Genomic DNA, 20,798 nt, shown 5'->3' with positions numbered 1-20,798 from the left:
AGGGGAGAGGTAGGGGATAATGGGAAAAATAGGGGAAAGGTGGTCAAGGAACATGCATGACAGACACACGGACAAAGCCAAATGGGGTAAGATCGAGGGTGGGAGATGGGGATGGGTGATGTAGGGAGAAAATGGAGACAACTGTACTTGAACAATTAAAAAATACAACCTTCAAAAACAAAATACAAGGCTGAAATGTAATGTCTAGTGTGACCAGACTTTAATAATTTTCATCTATTTTTTGAACAAGTGAGCATTTGTTTTCTATATGAAAGCCTAAGAACATTGAAACGTGGTAAGTAGGGAACCCAAGATGATTTCACGACCCCAAGGGAACGCCGCCACCCTTTTGAATCAGAAGCAGTGTTTGCAGTGGTTGTATATTTCTAAAGAAACAGACCGAATAAAACCCAGTTTCCTAGAGGAAACTTTGATCTAGGTTAGTTTTGCTCATCTGTAGAATATTCTTCAATTGAAAGACCAGAAAGTGTCTCAGTTGCAATAGGCTCATATTTTAGTTGATGAAAGAACAATTAGTCATTTTACATAAATCCCGGAAGGAATCTTAAAGGGTACTGTGGTAGATCACCTTAATAATGGTTGTCAAATAAATTATACCTCCTGTGTCCACATCTTTGTGTCATATCTTCTATTCACATCAAGAGATATCTATTTCTTCACTCCTTTATTCTGTTGGACTTACAAGTTTGTAAAAGAAATAATTTGCCTTGACCAATGAAAGGTGGCAAAAGTGAGACTGGATGATTCCAGAGACTTGGTCCTAGGAGGCCTTGTAATTTCTGCTGCTCTTTCCCTTTGGACACTCTGAGGCCGCCATGCTGTGAAGAAGCCCCGTCTAGTCTCCCAGAGCCTAGGGACCATCTGAAGGAGAAATGAGGAGGCCTAGCCAATGGCCTGATACGCTACTGAGACCATCTTTGGACACTGCAGCCCCACTGGGCCAGCTGGTGACTGCGGGCACTTACGAGTGGTCCCAGGTGAGCACAGCGGAGGAAGCACTCAGCCTGCCAAGCCACAGAATCAGGGGGAAAATAATTAAGCATTGTTTTTTTTAAGCCACTAAGCTCTGGGGTGGGGTTTTTTATGTCTTTTGTTTTGCTTTGTTTTATTTTGTTTTGTTTAGCAAGAGATAACTAATGCATCTCCCTGCCAAAAAAATTTAAATATCAAAACAGACTCTGAATAAGTATACTTTTAGAAAAACATTTCTCGTTGGGAAAGAAAAGTACAATCTTCACTGTCACCATTCTAATTTGTACAAATATATTAAATATATGAATAGCCTCCATGAATTAGTAACTTATAGGACTGAATCTTACAATAATGATTTTCTACCTGGAAAAGGATTATCCAAATGAAACACTGAATTGCTTTGAATTATAAATCTCTTGGTTAAAGGTAAATACTGCATTGACGAGAATATTAAGTGCATATGATAAAGTCTGTTTAAAATAATAAAAATGTAAAATTCTTACTTTCTAATAAAAAATAATTGAAGTTCTTGCCCTGGCAGGTATGGCCCAGTGGATTGAGCCCCCGACTATGAACCAAAGGATCACATGTTCAATTCCCAGTCAGGGCACATGCCTGGATTGTGGGCCAGGTCCCTGGTAGGGGGCATAAGAGAAGCAACCACACATTGGTGTTTCTCTCCCTCTTTCTCCTTCCCTTCCCCTCTCTGTAAAAATAAATAAGTGAAATCTTTTTTTTAAAAGTTCTTTAAAAGGTTTCTTTTTATTACTTTGATTTAATGACCTGAGGGTCCCTGCTGTGCTACCAGGAAAAGTTAAAAAAAAAAATACAAGTGGACAATAAGCTGATGATTTGTAATTATGAAAAAACTGAAAATAAAAATACAAAGGATTCCAGGTCTAAATTTCTTTTGAATATATTGTTACAAATTCCAGGACATTTTAAAACATTTTTAAGATATTAAAACCAAAAAGTAGAAGTTATGATGGTAAAAATAAATAATTAAATTTTAATCCAATTTTACTTGGATCGAAGTAAATCAATATGTGAAATCTATACATGTAAGATTTCTACAGCCCTGGCTGGTGTGGCTCAGTGGATTGAGTGCCAGTCTGTGGACCAAAGGGTCACTGGTTTGCTTCCCGGTCAGGCCACAAGCCTCAGCTGCAGGCCAGGTCCCCAGTTGGAGGCCTGTGAGAGCCAACCACATATCGATGTTTTTCTCCCTATCTCCCTCCTTCTCTAAAAATAAATATTTTTTTAAAAAATCGAATATGGCCATGAACATTTTTCTCAAGATATGTTTGTATTTTAAATTTTTCCCCAGGGTAGTGACCCATGTTGATATGGTTCTTGATATAGTCTTGAGAAAACCACAAATGAAAACCTTTAAAAGCTCTAAGCATGGAAAAACTACAAAAATTCCCTGATGTAATTCACAGTAAAACAGTACCGAACAATGACAGAGCACCCTCGTATTTTTATGGACACACACAAGTGTAAAGAATGATGCGTCTGATTGTTCAACACCTACTGAACCAGGGCGTCCAACCTTCTGGCGTCTCTGGACCACACTGGAAGTGGTCCTGGGCCACACGTTAAATGCACTGCAGCATGTAAGCAGAAAAAAACGTCAACAGGTTTTAAGTAAATTCACAGTTTTTGGATGGCCCACATTCACAGCCATCCTGGGCTGCACGTGGCCCACAGGCCGCAGGCTGGACGCCTGTCACAAACCACAGGCTCCGTGAACTCGGAGATCCTGCCCACTGTATTCACAGGAACTAGTATGTGTCAGGGGCTGAACAGTCACTGGGCAGATGTATGATCGATGTACCAGTGAGAACTTGAAAGACAAAGGGGACAGAGGAAACTGTTGAATGCCATATCCTCCAAACCACCCACCTCCCACCAACCCCAACTTCACGCCTGGCCACAGAACTCAGAACCACGTCAGCTCCATTTATTCTTTATACAAATATCTTACAGTTTTATTTTAAAATCATTTACACATATTCATACAAAGAAAAATAAATTTCAGGATGGAACCTTGGGACCATGGTAGTTTAAAAAAAAATCTCTAATCATTAGCTACTGAAGACACGGTGAGATGCTCAGCAGTCGTTTCTGGGGGATGGTGTAGCTCCCGACACAGGTGCGAGGAATCCAAGTTCCAAGTCCCCCGGGTACGATGGCCAAGCGCTCCCTCATCTTCCCTCAATCTTCACCTTGCGGAGGTACTATAGGGGAAGGGAATTTTTGACACTCTCCCCCAGAAACATTTCAAGAAGTACAGCAAAGACTTAAGGTAACACAGAACCCCCTTTCCTAGAAATCTGGCAAGATGACAATTTCTGAACCAACTTTCTAGAAGAGCTGCTAGCTCAACTCCCACTCACCAACCTAAGAGGAGCTGCACTCACCACACCCCTCATCCCACGGCTCCGTCCTCCCACCAAAGGACCCAGAACAGAACCCTTGAGCTGATTCCATCTGGATGGTTGTAGGCTAATTCCACAAATGAGTCTTCCTCCCAGCCAACGCCCAAATGCTCTGTAGCAACTGACCCCAGCAGCTCGTGAGGACCCCTAGGTAACGATGCCAGCATTATCGGACGCAGCATCATACCCAGGGAATCCAGAGGGACAGCCAGGGCGGGCCCAAGAATGACAGAGCTATGAGCACCCCTACCAGGACTCAGCTCTGCTGAGACAAATCAACCTTTAAATCACACAGGCCAACTTCTGACACCCCATCCTCCAAATGATGACACGGTCATCACAGCGGTGCACGGCAGAGGGTCCTCCTACACACAACTGCCCAAGGAAGCTGTACTATTATCACTTCCCAGTTATACTGGGGGAAAGAACAGACATTAAAATGTGGCAGACCCTACGAGAAATGGCAGCTGATGAGAACAGTTACCCAATATCTCTGGGTCCTACCCAAAAAGCAGCACCAAGAAAGGGCATGATGAGCAGCAAGAGCTGTAGCTGGACGTGCAGCCCCTGAATCACCAAGGGCCTCAGGAATACCACAGCTCATTCTCCTACAATTACGTAGGAACTAGAACAAAGACTACCCACCCCTACAGTGAGGCCACTCCTGAGAGGCCAGACCGCTTATGATCATCAGCCCACCCCCTTGGTAGGCCCATTTGGGGAGCGGGAGTCACATCCAGAGCAGGGACCCCTCCAGGCAGACACTCACAGGGCAGCCCATCCCACTGTCACTGGGACAGGCCAAACATAGTTAAGAGGGTGGACAGGTCCCGGGCATCAGCCGCCCCATAAGCATCGCTCTGGCCTAACATAGACAATGCCAAACGCAGGGTGCTCCAGATGTTCTCTGACATGGCGCCCCCTTCGCCCCGAGGGCCCCGGCTTTTCCTCTGCATGTTCAAGGCCTCCAGAAAGTGTTCCACAGCCTCCCTGTAGGAACAGGAAAGACAGCGGGTGAGCAGAACGCCAAAGAAGGAAGTCAGTCAGCAGACAGAGGGAGAAAGCTGGAGCCAGTTAGTCTAATAACAGGAGCAGAGAATGAGCAGCTAGGGCCAAAGGCAGGGAGGAAGTTCATTCACTCATTCATTCATTCCTCAGCAGACACTCTCACCGGTGAGCCCCAAGGTTGATGCAGCTGATGCCCAGGTTATAACGGGACCGGATGTAGCCAGGCTGTAGCTCAAGGGCCCGACGGTACGCAGCTACTGCTTCTTCACTCTGGTTTCCATTGGCCAGAGTGGCCCCTAATTTATTCCACAGCAAATAGTCCTGAGATAGGGATGGAAAGGGCTTAGGAACATGAACCAGGCTCAGATCACAGGCTGCCCATTCCTCTCCGGCTCCCCAGTCTGCCTAGCTAATCCGTGTTACAATCCCATGCCTTTCTCAACAGCTCACTGCGTGGCTCAGTGCAACCACTCTCACTGTACAGACCCCCTTAGGTTCGGGGGACCCTAACCTCCCCCACCTCTCTACCCAGTCCTCCCACAGTAACCAGGACATGGAACACTGGAATGAAATGTCCCCTGATGCCAAAGGCCCCAACAAATGACTCTTCCACAGGGTACAGACTGGTCTCCTCTCTTCACTCCTCCCGAGGCTCACATTGGGACGAACGCTGAGGGCAGCTGTGAAACAGTCCACCGCCTTGTCATACTCCCCACTCAGGTTGAAAAGGACCCCCAACCCACACTGCACGTCGGGGTCAATGGACGTAGGGTCCAGGCGCACGGCTGCCAGGAAGAGCTCTTTCACTTCCAGAAACAGGGAGCTGGAAAAGGAAGGAAAAAGTGAAAAAAAAGTAGGTGGATGGATATGTCTGTATTCCTAACCCTCCAAAATAATTCCTTAATTAGTGGATCATACCCCAGAGACTCATCAATCTATCAGCCATCCCTCCTACCCTACTCCCAAATTCTAATTTAGAAACCTGTTTTTCTGTCTCTTCCCAATAGACCTCTTTCAGCTAGACTCTGGGTCGCCCGCCCATCCTACTCTTAGATCCTTGAGTCTCAATCTACCCAAACTTCCAAAACCAAGGTTCTCCTCCCAGACCCCTTCACTCACTCAGACAACAGAGATCCCAGGATGCGCTTGCTGGGGCCCAGACCTGCGCCACTGGCCCCTTCCTCCCCGGGCACCACCAGGTGGGCGTAGGCTGGTGTGTAGCGCAGCCAGTCTCGCAGGGTTTCACAGGCCTGTCGCTGCAGGGACTCGTTGGTGAAGCTGACAGCCAGTGCCATCAGTGCTGTCCGATTATCTGGCTTTAGCTCCAGACACCTGCTCGCACAGAGATGGGAGAGCTGACACGGCAGTGACACTGCCACCCATCAGCACCCTGGATGCCAGCCAAGCTTCGTGATGTAGTCCCAATGGCCTCACCCATCAACTCCCTCAGACTGAGATGCAGAGGAATCCTCTACATCTAAGTTATCAGTAAAGCTGCAGATCTGAGAAAGGGAACATTTCAGCAACCAAAGAACCAGGCACAGTGCCACAAACAAAACCAAAGGCTGTCAAAGGAATGGAACCCGTTGTCTCCACTTCACTCAAAACCTCAGGGCTTCAGTCACAAGAAACACTGCTGTTAGTGACCAGAACGAAGACCAGGACCTGGATCTGGGCTTCTATCACTGGAAAGGGTACCTGGAGCCACCTCCCCCCTCCTTTCAGGGCACTCACTTCCGCAGTGCGCTGATGGCCAACAGTTCCTGCTCATTCTCTGCTTGGGTGGTACCCAGATACTGCCAAGCCTGGAGAGAAGGTGACAGATTCCATCACCCCTGTAATCACCTTTCCACCCTCCCTTCCCCCGACTCCCCCATCCACTCACCACCTCACTCTCACCCCCCACCCCAGGCCACCACCCAGGCCCGAATTCATCTGCACTGTGCTTTGGGCCTCCCTCAAGACTGCAGGAAGCAGCCCCCAACTTGAAGCCAGAAGGAGGAGCCACTCACTTCCATGTGCTTAGGATCCTGCTGCACAGTGGCCTCAAAAAGCAGCACAGCGTTTGGCAGGTCTCCCTCCTGAAGTCGCCGCAACCCTTCCTCGAAAGGCTGGGGGTGGTCACGCAGCGGGTTCTCCTCCTCAAACTGGTACCCCTACAAGGAAGAAAAGCCAAGTAAGAACCCATTTCAGACGGAGCCATCAAAGTAGCAGGAATAGGAGATGACGACCAGGACAGAGGTAGAGAAGAAGGTGATGGCTTTCAAAGAGATACCTGAATAAATGCAGGCAAGTTTCCACATTGATAAAGAGATCATCTATCTATGACTACAGTAAATCATTCAGTTTTGTGCTCACACTGCTGTCCCTGTTCACAGTAACTGCAAAGCTAGGCTAGTCTACAAACTCTGACCCATGCTGGGAACAAGCCTGTTTTAGGAACGTGTTTAAAGAGAAGGCAATTTGGAGCCAGAGACCCTGCCATTCAAATGCAGCTCTGACCCAGCTCCTGGAGTCATGGTGGGCAAAAATGGAACAGCATGTGTTGAAGCACTTTGAAAATTGTAATTTATCCCCTAAAAGTTCATTCCTAAAAGTTATCAGTATTAATCTGTATCTGAATAGTAAATGAAAGCTAGACCCCAAAATCCTGAGAGCAGAAAATGCCTCAGAAACACACTGTTCCCTTCTAGCCGAGGAGGTCTCACCTAACGGAGGATCTACAATCTCGGTGCGAAGTTCTGTGCACTGGTCTTTCATGTCAGGTAGAGATCACAGTCACTAATAAACCATATGACTTGGGACAAGCAAATTAAATGTTCCTTTTTAGAAAGTAAATGGTTACCATCATAAAACAATATACCAGAATGGCAACAAGATATAAAATACCAGGTAGAGCCAGCCCTTCTAAGTGTAGTCAAAGACAAGTTCAAATGAAATGTGCATAATAAACACTATTACTGTGAAAATGCTGAAGAACCAGAAACATTTAAATCTTACTAGAAAGTTTTAAACCATTAGAAGTCATCAGATGCAAATTATTTTTAACAAATAAAAATTAAATAATTACAATGGAGGTTTAGGAAACAAGACATATACAAGAGGAATCTGGGGTAAATGTATAAAAAGTATATTCATGTTGAAAACAGGTAATGCTCCTGGGACGTCTCTGAGCAATACAAAAACTCGGAAGGTAGAAAATGGCCCGACGCCGGCATCAGCGAGCCTTTTCTATAAAAGGCCAGGTAATGTTCTGCCACAGCTACTCAACTCCACCACTGCACTGACAGAGCAGCCGCAGTTATCATTTCAATACTGAAGCATGGCTTACATAATTTTCATGTCGAAAAATATTACTTTTCATTTTTTCAACCATTAAAAATACTAAAACCTGCCCTGGCTGGTGTAATTCAGTGGATTGAGCACGGGCCTGCGAACCAAAGGATCCCGGTTCAATTCCCAGTCAGGGCACATGCCTGGGTTGTAGGTCAATTCCCGGCAGGGAACACGCAAGAGGCAACCATACATTGATGTTTCTCTCCCTCTCTCCTTCCCTCCCCCTCTAAAGATAAATAAATAAAATCTTAAAAAAAAATACTAAAACCATTCCCAGCTCACAGGCCATACAAAACAGGTGGCAGGGCAGATTCACCCACAGGCAGAGTGAGCTGACGCACACCTTGGAATATAAAAATTCGACAAAATGAACCCTCCTGTAGTCATCCTCAACTACTGTCCATCATCCGTCCATGTATCAAGCCACCCTGAAGGAAATAGTGACCACTGTCATCTACCACACAATAAAGGTTATTTCCTAATAAAGGTTATTCCTGCCTCTCAGAGCTACTGACAGCATCAAATGAGCACACTCCCTCCCCAAAGCCTTAACAAAAAGCTTAAAACACTATTTGTGAATAGGTATTATCCTCAGCAGACAGTGCAAGAAGCAACGCCGTCAGGTTGTAGCCCCAGGTTCTCCAAGTTTTCTCTTGTTCATGCTCTCTATCCTATGTGAGATTTTATCAAATGCTAATCACACAGAAATTTTTCAAAATTAGAGTATTTGCATAAATTTAAAAAAAGAGTACTCTGGAGGTATCTTCAACACTATCACATCCTAAAGAGTCTAATCCGAGTCAATCGTTAGGTCTGATCATTGTGTGGTCTATTAAAAAATCTCATGGGCTCACGCTGCAAAAACAGGACGACTGCTAAGAGTGTATCCCATCACAGAAACCTCTCCTTTATGCTAACTGTGTACAAGGTCTGCTTGAGCTTGAGCTACTGCTGTTGAGTTGCCTTGAAAAATTAAAGAACCATTAATTTAAAAAAACAGTACATTCAGAGACCCATGAATTTATCGGATAATCAGTCGGATCCACATTTGGAAAAAAGAATTACTAGCAAAAAGCCTGATAAAACATGAACTGTTCATTGTTAGTGAGTAATAAAGTAAAGCATATTTGTGTGGAACATTAATGCAAGTATTTCTAATCCTAATTTTGTAATACTCCAAGGTACCAATGATACTAAATGGAGTTCAAGAATCTAAAAACATAATTATGTTTTTCAGTTTTAAATTTAAAAATTTCTTCAGTCTAGCGTATCATTAATATGTGAGTAAAAAAAGTGCTAACAGAAAATGCTGCTCATCTGAAATTAGTGCTATCTCTATATTTATCAAAAGCATGGAAGTTTTTATCTAAAATTTTATAACTTCCCATCTGTAAGTCAACGGGGCCTATGCAACTTATCAAATTGTTAATACAAATTAATAAAAGCAGTATCTCCAAGTATTTCCTAAAGTTCTTCCTCATCAGAAGGCTACAGAAGAAGCTCTTATTGTGGTTAAAACACAGGGCAGGGTCCCAAAGAGTCACCTCTCTTTTCTATTACATTACTGGAGAGCTCAGAGGATATCGGACTGGGATAACAAACAAAATCATATTTCTTTTAGCATTAAGTTTTTTCTTGCCTTTTTAAAGTTATCCTGAACTTGGTCTCTGTCTCTGTAGAGCTCCTCTATGTCAAGATCTACCTCCAACATCCTGCCTCATGTCCCAATCCCTGGTTCTGGCTCCAGGATCCCTTCCCTAACAGATCTGAACTGACAAAAGACATCACTACTCACCTCCCAGCTTCCTGTTCTGCCTTTTACAAAACCAACAAATTCTCACTCTTCCAAATCATTCAGCAGCTCAATTATGAACCACAGTCCCAAATGCCCTACAACCTGCAAGAAGTATCTTTTCACAGTGATACCCCTGAAATAACATACACATCTAAGTCAAGAGTATAACGCTATATGCAAAATTCAATCATCTTCCACCACCGCACTGACTGCTGGAAAATTTTCCTAATATTTATTTATATATTATTCTTTGAAAACACCCTAAATTGGGGCAGGTGGTTCTAATCTCAAGGAAGAGGTTAATATTTAAAATAAACTTGTGAGTTAAAAAAGCACATAGATATTAAGGTGTAGAGGTACAGCGAAAGCCTACCAACTACCTCTCCAAACCAAAGGAGTTATCAATCTTCTCAAAATGTTCTCAACCTCCAAAGCAGAGCTCCCTTGTTCGGGCTCTTACTGCAATGTGCAAACCTCTATCACAGGGATCACGTCTTTGTATCACTGTTATTCAATGACGACGGCGGCCCACTGTTATCAACCTCCACACCCTAACAGAAAACATTCCCAGCAGGGACAAGGGAATGTTTCGGCTTCTTTTTCGTGGAAGGGGGCTTAAGAGAAGACTTACTTAGAAGTGAGTACCCCAATCCGGGACTAAAAGGACACCCTGCTGTCTGAAGAACCGGTTCTTACTTTATCGTAGGAAGCCGTCGTGAGGTCGTCATAGTCAGAAAGCCAGGGGTGAGCCTCAGCATCCCGCTTCGCCATCTCCTCCAACTCTGCCTGCAACTTGTCCCAGAAATCGACATCAGACTGTAAGGAAGGGAAGGCAGATAGAAGAAGGGGACACATCATGACCACCCCACCCCACCGTCAGCTCCTCTGGTGTGATTCCCTACCGCAGTGGTTCTTAAATTTCAATGTGTTTAAGTGCATCCAGAGAGCTTTTGTGAAATGCAGATTCCTAGGTCCTACCCACAGGTGGGCATTTTTGAGGCACCTGTCCCACCCCAAGGAGTTAGGACACAAGCGACCCAGGGACACTATGACTATGTTTGTTCATCGTGCTTGATGCTAACACACCCACTGTCTCCAATGGAATCTTTTCTCCTGGGGTGTCAGCTCCTGCGCTACCTGCTCTCACCTCTATAGCTGACTTGGCTCGTTCAAACTCCATATCGAGGGCAGATGTGTTCCCTGGTCTTGTGAACTGGTCCACCCAGGCATCTGATGTACCCTGTGACAAAGAAGGATGGTCACCCCACCACCAACAACTTTCTACCCCCTAACCATTGACTAAATACCCAGTGAACACCACCAACCTAGACACTTCTAAGAAAAATATTCTCACAATTTCTTTCCCACCCACTCCGACCTGGATGCTACCGAGACAAGCTGGCAATAAAATCCCTTCCCCATCTGGGACTGCTGAATACTGAACATAAGGCCAGGGCACCAGCTGGCTCTGAAGTGGGACTGGGAGGTGACAATGTCCTACCTGCTGCTGTATAAACTCTGCCGCCCACTGTTCTGCCTGAGCTCGGCCCGACCCTGCACCGGACTCCAGGGACACCTGCCCCTCGCCAATCTGCCGCACGAATTTCAGGAACTGGGGCACAGAGACACACATAGGCCGCTTGGGAAAGAACTTCCTGGTGTGCACTCTCAACCATGCCCAAGAGAAGCCTGCACTTAGCCCTCCCCCAGACACTTCTGGCTGCAGACAGGATATGCTAAAGACCCTAAAAAACGTTGAGACCAAAAAAGAAAGGGATTTCTGGCTCTAACGATTTGAGATGGCACAGAACAGAGAACGGGTTAGTAGGCAAGGAAGCAAAAAAGAATGTTGAAAGGAAAAGGCAGGATCTGAAGTCTCCATTCTCCAGACTAGAAGGAATGGACCTAGGATCTCAACTCGTCTTCAGACTGAGCTGGGGTAAGAGAAGCAAGACCCTTTACTTCCAAGGCCAGTTCTGCCAGGCAAAGCAGCAGAGAGGTACAGCTCACCTCAGAGTTAGCCAGTTTGGGGTCATCCACTTTGGCCACGAAGTCACTGGCAGTGTGTTGCAGATCCTCTTCTGGACGATAATCATCATACCTGGAACAGGTAAGGGCGAGCCCATTTTACACGTTACTTGGCGATTACCTTCCTCGTGCTATCCCCACCACCAGCGTGTGGCAATCACAGCTCCTATGGGAGGGAAGAGGGTGACAGTACGCCACTCTCTAGGTGAGGACTACAAATTCCAGATCCACCTTAAAGATGGACGGGGGGCAGGAGGGCACTAGCTACATCCCGCTACCTTTCCCTTTCCCTTTCCCAGACACATCTTTGCAGAGAGAAGGAACAGGCAGACTCCAAATTAAAAAGGCAACAGGGTGCACAAGGTAAAGGTGCAAATGTTTGGTCAGGATTCTTAGGGATGCAAGTAGAAACCTTAGGGTACAAAATGAGGGGCTGCAGGTCGGTTTGGGACTATGGATGGAGGAGCCTGGAGGAGGCCGGGAAAACTGTCTGACCCTCCTTCCCCAGGGATCCATCCAAAAAGAAGGAGCTGCGCTCACCAGCGATCAGCAGCGGTTGTTCCCTCTTGCTCTCCCAGCCACAGCTTCTCCTCCGACTGTTCCAGGTATTCCTCAGCCCAGCGGGCAGGGGACACAGACAAAGGGTCTGCAAGAAGCAGAGTTAGAAAAATCACACAGATTCAGTGAGGCGGCAGGGAAAAAGAGTACTCATTTGACCAAGCCAAAGCAGACGAAGCCCTATTTAATTCCTCAGAGATCCCTGGTCAAAAGAAAATATCACTACATTTTCAATATCCAAACCATTCCCCCAAGGGGTCTGGGGTGGAAATTTACTGAGTCTGAAACAGGTGACCAAATAAAAAGGCTCAGGAAAAAAAATACGGACCAAACCCTTTTGCTTGAAGTGCCAGAAACCTCATAAAGAAAGAGCAGACAGTAGGGCCTCCCCCTTCCTGGAAGGCACTCCCAGGGAGGAAGCAGCAAGGGTCCAAGGGCAAGCAGAAGAGCTCTGCTCCTTAACCAAGTCTCTGGTCTGTTCTCCAACTGCAGAAGTCACACCCTCCCCACAAAAGGTGCCTCATATTTCATCTTAGTACACCTCCCAAGAGAATCTGAGAAGCAGAACGCTGAGCTAGAATTACAGACACATGGCCACTCTTCCCACTGAATGTTTGGGGGGTGGGGGTTGTTTGTTTTTTCATGTTCTTAATTGAGATGTAAAATACAAACACTGAAGTACATAAAGTGTACCAAACTCAAGAAGACTGCTTCATTAATTTCTACATGTGAATACACTCAAGTCGCCACCACCCAGATCCAGACACAGAGTATTTACAGTTCCTTCAAAGGTTCCCTCATGCTCCATCCCCCAGGGATAAACACTATTCTGACTTCAGTCACTTTTGATTAATTTTGAGGGCTATCTTTTTAAGTCTGATTCTAGAAATTGTCTTAGTTCCAGGGACAAAGGGCAGGGCTGCAATATCTGAATAAATATACAAGTCAACAGACCAAATGAGGGCACCGAACTGTTTGTTTCTCAACCTCCAGGACTTTGCCCGGGGGGGAAAAAGGCAAAGGAAAACTATTCAAAGGAGCCCTAAAGAATGAGTAAACACAGAGAAAACGTGATTCATTCCTTCTGCTCTCCATCCACATCCTTACAAACCAGGCACTAAGACAAACAGCCTTGCCTTTGTCTGCAATTTGAAGATCTGCCATTGCTTTTAATTCCAAGAAGGAGATGGATCCCCTTAGTAGTAATGGTTAGCAGAACTTTATATTCCATTAAACTGTGACTTTGCCTGAATCATTTTAACAAAGTAATCTGAATACCTGAGAACGAAATGTCAAAATCTAAAAAAAAAGCATAAAGACTTTATGATACCTAATCATAAATAAGTAATATGTTACTAATATAATCAAAGATACAGTTGGCAATTTTTGTGATCATGGACTCTGTCTCTTAATTTCACAGACTCTCAACATTTATATCCTGACTTCCCTCACTAGCTCTTACAGGCAACATTTATTTTTCCTTGGCCCCAATTAGACTGTTGGCTCAAGAGCAGAGACCTAATAAGGAGATGCTGAAAGACTCAGACTTTATAATACCTCCCAGCTTCCCATTCGGCTGAAAAACAGCCAGTCTCTCCTCCTTGTTCTCCAGCCACTCCTTCTCAGCCAGAGCCTTCTGCAAAAGCATACTCCGGCCACAAGTGCCCCTCTCAAAAACAAGAAGGAACAGAAAAAAAATACAAAGCACCAGGACTCTAAAACAGACATGAGACTGATTAAAAGAAAATCCCGAGGTGAGAAAAGCCATCCTCAAATATCTGTAATTTAATATTTGGCCATATCAGCCACAAGACTAGAATTTTCTGACACTGGGAACAAAGGAGTCAAAATAAAATTACCAAAAGAATACCACTTGGCCATTAGAATATTTTCTGAGAAACTCTTACAGAAAATCAGATCCATCTGGATACCTCTGAGACCGAAGCAACTATGGCCCAACAGAGGTGAAGGGACCATCCTGGGTCACACAGATTAGCAGAGTAAAAACCAACAACTTACATACCAAATACCCAATTCAGAATGTTCACCTCACAGGGTTCCACACGGTGTGCTCATTCCATCTAGGTACATCTACCCCAAGGCAAAAACTCAGAACTTCCTAACCCTTATCCGTCAAAGTTTCCGTGGGTGCTAAATAGCCCAGTGGTAAAGAATGCAGGTTCTAGAGTCAGCCTACCTTGCACTCAAATCCCAACTTCACAATTTATTCGCCACGCACCTTCAGACAAATTACTTAACCCTCCAAGTTTCCATTTCCTTATCTATAAAACAGGTATTAACAGCTACCTCAGAAGTTGTCATGAAGACCAAATGAGATGATGCACATGTCAAACACAAGTAACAAAGATCAGCTATTGCTATCACGGCTGTCCGCTCACGGCAAAACCCACACCAAAAGCAGAAAACATCCCAATGAAATTGTCATTCCTTCTACTCCGTCGCCTCTTCCTCTGCCATCCAGGGGCCACCTGCGGCAATCACCTGATACTGCTGCCCACTGCTCACCCTGTGACAGTGCAGGTTTGTCTCTCACGACTACCGTCGAGCCTCGCATGCCTGTAGCATGCCATGTAGCTGGGCCCGTCTAAATTCAAAAGTCCCTCAAGATGTGTTCCGTTCCTGGAGCTGAGCAATGACGAGACAGTTATTTGGCCCAGCTAATTAGGGGTGAGGAGTGGTAGGTTCCAGCAAGGAATATGGCAGACTAAAAAATAAGCTCCATGTGGTGATAGGATAATTCTCCACCTTGACTGTGGTGGTGGTTATAGAAACCTACACATGATAAAACTGTGCAAAACTATAAATACACAAATAAGGGCATATAAAATTGATCAAATCTAATCAGCTTTGTGGATTGCACCAAAGGCAATTTCCTGCTTTTGATACTGTGCATAACTAACAGGCAAATGCTCTCTCTCACTAGGGAAAACAGAGTAAAAGATACACAGAACCTTTCTGTACATTTTTTTACAACTTCCAGTAAAACTATAGTTACTGCCAAATAAAACATAAAAAAAAAAATTGAACTTCGAGGTTCCTTTTAAAGCTTAATTCTAAAATCATAATAATAAAAATTAGAAAATAAGGATTTAAAGAATATATCCTTCTCCCATCTCTATTTATCCATAAAGTAAGAGGTAATCTATATCATCGATATAAACATATCACCTACAAATGCTACAAGAAAAATAAAATTTAATTCCTAGAAAATTAATTTCCTTTAGCTCTTTCTCCCAGACCTCACTTCATTCATTCACTAAATACCAAAGATCCTCTACGTACAAAGCAATTACTACTGCCACAGGACAAACTCCAAATAGCTCAACTTCTCTCTCCAGCTTCCCATGTCCCTGCCTCTGGGAAGCAGGCACAGTTACAAAAGAATATGTAAAAAAGAAGAGAGATACCTCCCAAAGAGAATTTAACAGGTAAGACAGGTCCGACGCATTTTTCTAAAGGTGGTCTTCATTTACAGGTTAAGGATGGTTTCAATGGCTGCAAACAATCCAGGTAATTGTAACAAAAACCTCATCAGTCTCAATGCTTATAAGTACCAATGATTTTTGTTTGTCTGTCTGTTTGTTTGTTTGAGGTAACAAAAATGACTAATGCTTGCACATTACAACAGAAGTCTCTCTGTAATAACAGATAGCACTTGAGTCTAAGGTTTGTGTTAAACACTGAGTTTCAGTCTGGGGGAGGGTCTCAGTCAGAGAGCAGATTGCTCATCGATAGTGTAATGGCTCTGCCTGTAGAGCCTAGAGTCAAACAGACATGAGCTCGAATACTGTCTCTGTTGCTGAATGATTCCGGACAACTGTTTAACAGTTTGGAAACTGAGATCCAAAGATGTGGAAACTGAGATGTACATCTCAGTTTCCTTATCCATAAAACGGGGAAGTAATATCTACCTTGTAACTTACCATAAAGATCAAATTGGTTTAACAATATAGCGTGATTGGCACTATTAATGAAACCAAGGAGCACCTTTAACTTAACAGGTGCTGTTTACCTTTAACTTAAGGGTGGAACAGGGAGTCATTATTAAAGAAACGTTCATTAAAAGTCAGTGTTAACTGTCAGACTTGGGGGTTTTTCTCTTGTGTGTGGAGACAGCACTGTCTTTACGAGAATAAAAATTGATGGACAGGTGGAAAAACCAATTAGGTCTCACAAACCATTTCAGGAAAATTCAGTAACTATGATGATGTGAGCACCCTAAGAGTCTGGAATCTACAACTTTCTCCATTCCAATCTCTTGTTATTCTTGACTTCTTAAATTAGAAAAAGCTAATGATGCTACTCTCTGAGAACAATAGGAAGAGAAAAGTTGAAGAGAATGCCCTTCTTCTACGCCCCTCATCAGACAGGTTAAGGTGGGGAGAAAAATCTATCTCAAAGGATGCAGAGAGCATGGATACTCTCAAAGAGGGCGAATTTGTCTGAGACCCTAAAGAGCTAAAGCTGCAGCCCAGGTTACAGCACTGCATAATGGTTACACCCGGAGCTGAGAACCATTCACACCCAGTCAAATCCCAACCCACCATTCACAAAGCTGTGTCACCCTGGGCAAAGACTTCTTTTCTATAAACCAGAAATAGAAACAGTAACTATCTCAAGGATTCTCATGGGGATTAAATAGATAATGCATTTAAAGCACTTAACATAAAGCCTTAAACAAGGTAAAGATTAGCTATTATTATTAGTTTTTATTATCATCATCGGGTGTGTCTTTGCCCTCCAAATCTTATACTTCAGAGCCTTGAACTCAACAACCCTACTCTCCAAGGCCCAATCCTGTTCAAGATGACTTAAGGCCAGAATCCCGAAGTCTGTGTTAAATATCTTCCTGGGCCAACAGCAATCCATCCAATCTCTCCACAAAACTACAGTACTCAAGTTCCAGGTAACAGAGAAGTAAACATAACTCATGTTTTCTTTTCCTTTCTGTGTCTGTCTGTCTCTCCCGCTCCTGCTGATCTCTTACCCAGTTCAATGCCAGTCCTCTGTTTAATGTAAGTTTCAATCCCCTATTATTATCACCTAAGGGAAATCAGGTTCAGTGCCCCATACATGAGCCAATAATCCAGAAAAGTCATAAGCGGCTAAAAATCACTCTATATCCTAAGATGAATCAGAGCCCAGAATCGAGCCCTCCACCTTGTTTTATCCAGCCCAGCACCTTACTTCTACCCAGCGGCAGTGCCAAGCTCTCACTAAACAGTTAAGGAGTAATTACATTTATATAAGCCATAAATTACATTTGGCCCTTTGAAGGCACCAGCAAGGCAGACGTGGCCCCTGGTGAAGATGAGTTTGACACCCCTGCCTTACAGTAACAGTGGCAGGGGTGTCCAGCCTGCAGCTCGTGGGCTGCAATCAGCTCAGGATGGCTGTGAATGCAGCCCAACAGAAAAATCACAAATTTACTTAAAATGTTATGAGATTTTTTTGTGATTACATGTTGCAATGTATTTAATGGGTGGCCCATGACAATTCTTCTTCTTCCAGTGTGGCCCAGAGACACCAGAAGGCTGGACACCCCAGGAATATTGACTGCCCCATAGAAACCATTTTAGATTTTCCCATGATGAGCCTCACCTGTAACTTCAGAGATGAATTCCTGGGACCAGTCAGTCTCATTATAATCTTGAGTTACATCCACAGCATCTCCAGCTGCAAGAAACTCTTGGGCCCAGTTCTCAGACAAGGCCAAGTCTGCCACACCAGGAGCTTAAGGGAGAGACAGAGAGAACTAAGAAACAAAAGAAATACACATCATCCTACCGTGCCTAAAGAACCCTGAATGCACATGAAAACACTCTGTTCTTTTTGCCTCCTTTGGCATCTCAGTTTCTCAGTCCTGGCAGCATCCAAATGGGGAACCTGCTCAGCTCTCTCTGCACAGAAAATGGTGATCTCCCCTCCCACCAGACTCTGGACCCACCTCTCTGGGGTGCCTGGCGGAAGCTTGACTGTTCGATCTCCTGCATCTCCGCCAGGAGGTCATCCATTTTGAAGGTCTGAGGGGCACGGGATACAAGTGGTGCATTCTGGTCCTGGAGGAATTCGGCCACCAACTGCCAGAAGAGAAATGGTGAGATGAATCGAGCAAGAGACAAGCCCAATGAATAGGGACTACTCATGTCAAATACAAAAGAAGGGAAACACGGAAACTTACAGACTTGGAAATACTCAAACAATACATATTTTAGAAACAGCCAGACAAATTTCATTTGGCTGGGAAAATCCAAAGATTGAACTATGGGTAATCCAAATTTAAAGTAAAAACACAAGAAGCAAAAGAAAAATGCAGTAAGAGACTGGAACATTTACCTCATCATCAGAGGCTACCCCCAAAGGCTTGGAGACCTAAGACAAAAGGAAAACAATAGCATACCATGGTGAAGACCAAACATACAACTTAAACACAGGTGAAAATTCCAGCTCTGCCATTTATTTATGTGACCTCCAGCAAATCACAAAATCTCTCTTGAGTTACCATTTCTTCATCTGTGAAATGGCTGCCTTCATTAAAGTAAAGATGTGCAAATGCTTAGTACATTGTTTAGCAAACACTTGTGTAGTGGTAACTGTATTTGCAACACAATAGAGCACTGATTTTCAACCTTTTTCATTTCATGGTGAACATCAACTAATTACTAAAATTCTGCAGCACACCAAAAAATATGTATTTTTGCTGATCTAACAAAGAAATAGGTATATTTTGATTAATTCACACCCAATGGATATTGTTGTGCTGGCTGTTACCATTTTTTTATTTGACAATCAAAGGAAAAGAGGTCAGTGACCTTGAAAATCGCTGCAACAGAAAAAGCAGTTAAGGTTACATACGGACCCTCCATCCCAAGCCACTTGGAATGGAAGGTCCACCACTTGGGCTTTCCTCCTCAAGAATACTCACCGCCTCGGAAGGTGGGGCTCCTGGTGGCCAGGGACCAGGCCTTAATCCCTCCTGCCGAAGAGCTTTGTCCTGGGTGAAGTGACCCGCCAGCTTCATGAGAGGGTTGGCACCCCCGCATTCGGCCTCCACCAGCTCCCGCATTGCCATGGTGACCGCCAGCTCTCTGATGGGCAAAGGTTAGGAACTGAGGTCCCATAGTCGAACCCTATACACAACCAACCCATCCCATATCTTGGAAGGCAGACAGACGTGTATCCCAGATTAGCCACTGGCCACTCCCACCCCTGTGCCATCTGCTGTGGCCCCCACCTCTGCCAAGAGTCCGAGAGGGGACGGCTACCCTCCTGCCGTCCCGCCTAAAAAAGCCACCGCTTTCAGCGTGGGCCTTGCCGCCGGCCTCCACGACAGGCGGCGGGATTGGCAGTCAGCCGTCCCCCCAGAGGAGCCTGCACCCCAGGAGACTACGGGGGAACAATTCCGCAACCAGGCTGTATCGGGGCATCGGCAGGGAAGGGAAGAGTGGGAACGCCGCCAGACCATAGCGCCAGTCCCCCACACTCCCCGTTGTGCAGTAGGTAGCGCAGGGTGACCATCCCTCCCCTAAGTCACCTGAGCCCCTCCCCCAGCTCCGCCAGGCCAGGCCCACACCTCCGGAGCTCCGGACCACCCCATCTCCCCAGCCCCAGGCGCAGCTCCAGCCCCACCCCCAGGACCCGCGAGAACAAAGCTGTGACAAAGAAAACTCAGGAAAGCGTCCTCTGGCCCCCACGGCTCTCCGCTCACCGTCGCGCGCTGCACGGCAAGACCCGCCAGGGCACCAGGTGCGGGCTGGAGGTCGGGGGGCAGAGGAGATGGGGCGGAGAATCAGGGGCGGGCCTCACGCTTAAAGGGGCCGTGACCGCAGAGCTGCCGTCGCTGCCTCGCAAATGCTGTTTTTAATGGGCGGGGCCTTAAGACGGCGCCGCAAAGTGACGGGAGGAGCTGTGAGTCTTAAAGGGGAAGAGGCTTTAAAGGGGAAGTCTTAGACTGCTCTGGGAGGCCTTACGAGGATCACGGACTGCGGGACTTTTTTGAAGGGAAGCTGAAAGAAGAATGGGGCTAGGAAGGGCTTCCTGAGTTTTGGTGAAAGCCGAGGGCGCGGGATCCTGGGCTCAGTTCATTCTAGCTCTCCCCTGAAGTCACATTTTGTAACGCTGGAGTTGCGAGGGTCCAATCCGGGGCCTTCCTCAACCTTCTAGGCCTGCCCCCCTGCTAGTTGCCCCTAGCGGAAACGTCACTGTCTCCGTGGAGACAGAGGCCCGCCCCCAATCCATCTGCAGTCTTTGCGTAGAGGGGAATATAGCACTGGATGATGACAAACCCCGGAGACTAAAATAGGGTCCAACGCATCCTGAGATCTCAAGCTGGTAAGCTACAGGAAAGGTGCAGTGAGTCACTCCTCTTCGCTCCTTCCTCCCTCACCACTGGTCAAGGTCACCATGGTGGCCTTATTCCCACTGCTCCAAACTGGGAAAGCACAGACATGATGCAAGAAATGATTTTTAATCACGGATTAAGCCTCAGGCCCCACCATCTGCCATAGGATTGGCTCTGGTGTCAAACTTGAAGGTCACTGGGAAACCCTGAAGTCTCACTTGACTACTAGACCAGCGACGTCCTGATGTCTTGAAGAAGAGCAGGAAGTGCTCGGGGT

The 20,798-nt window shown here is 45.5% G+C and overlaps 1 protein-coding gene across 8 annotated transcripts; it reads right to left on the bottom strand.

The window, feature by feature from the left end:
* Positions 1–2,954: 2,954 nt before the first annotated feature.
* On the bottom strand, positions 2,955–20,013 carry PEX5 (peroxisomal biogenesis factor 5). 8 transcript variants are annotated; one of them, XM_037167818.2, is made up of 17 exons: positions 19,889–20,012; positions 19,106–19,268; positions 18,517–18,552; positions 18,128–18,260; positions 17,782–17,913; positions 12,142–12,247; positions 11,584–11,674; positions 11,075–11,185; positions 10,721–10,813; positions 10,270–10,389; positions 6,455–6,598; positions 6,177–6,247; positions 5,562–5,774; positions 5,100–5,265; positions 4,606–4,763; positions 4,204–4,424; positions 2,957–3,233 (listed from the first exon to the last, which is right to left on the bottom strand). In XM_037167818.2, the coding sequence occupies exons 2-16, from the start codon at positions 19,250–19,252 to the stop codon at positions 4,223–4,225; spliced, it is 1,923 nt and encodes a 640-aa protein (XP_037023713.1). In that variant the 5' UTR covers positions 19,253–19,268; positions 19,889–20,012; the 3' UTR covers positions 2,957–3,233; positions 4,204–4,222. The 8 variants fall into 8 exon arrangements, with proteins under 8 accessions (XP_037023714.1, XP_037023715.1, XP_037023716.1 ...); XM_037167819.2 differs by having other exon boundaries at positions 2,955–4,424; positions 10,270–10,365; positions 19,889–20,013; XM_037167820.2 differs by having other exon boundaries at positions 2,955–4,424; positions 10,270–10,359; positions 19,889–20,013.
* Positions 20,014–20,798: the final 785 nt, after the last annotated feature.

The sequence above is a fragment of the Artibeus jamaicensis genome, unplaced genomic scaffold (genome assembly GCF_021234435.1).
Source record: "Artibeus jamaicensis isolate MK-2021 breed Jamaican fruit bat unplaced genomic scaffold, CSHL_Jam_final contig_233, whole genome shotgun sequence".
NCBI classification, from domain to species: domain Eukaryota; kingdom Metazoa; phylum Chordata; class Mammalia; order Chiroptera; family Phyllostomidae; genus Artibeus; species Artibeus jamaicensis.
This window is presented reverse-complemented; position numbering and strand designations above follow the sequence as displayed.

Excerpts from the sequence above, each read along its gene's own strand:
- PEX5 (XM_053661901.1), bottom strand. The coding sequence starts at position 19,252 with ATGGCAATGCGGGAGCTGGTGGAGGCCGAATGCGGGGGTGCCAACCCT. Across the intron at positions 12,248-17,781 it reads ATTCATCTCTGAAGTTACAG|ACCCTTTGTCTGTGTCCCCT; the intron begins GTGAGGCTCATC and ends TGCTTCTTGCAG. Across the intron at positions 11,186-11,583 it reads CCAAACTGGCTAACTCTGAG|TTCCTGAAATTCGTGCGGCA; the intron begins GTGAGCTGTACC and ends TCTGTGCCCCAG.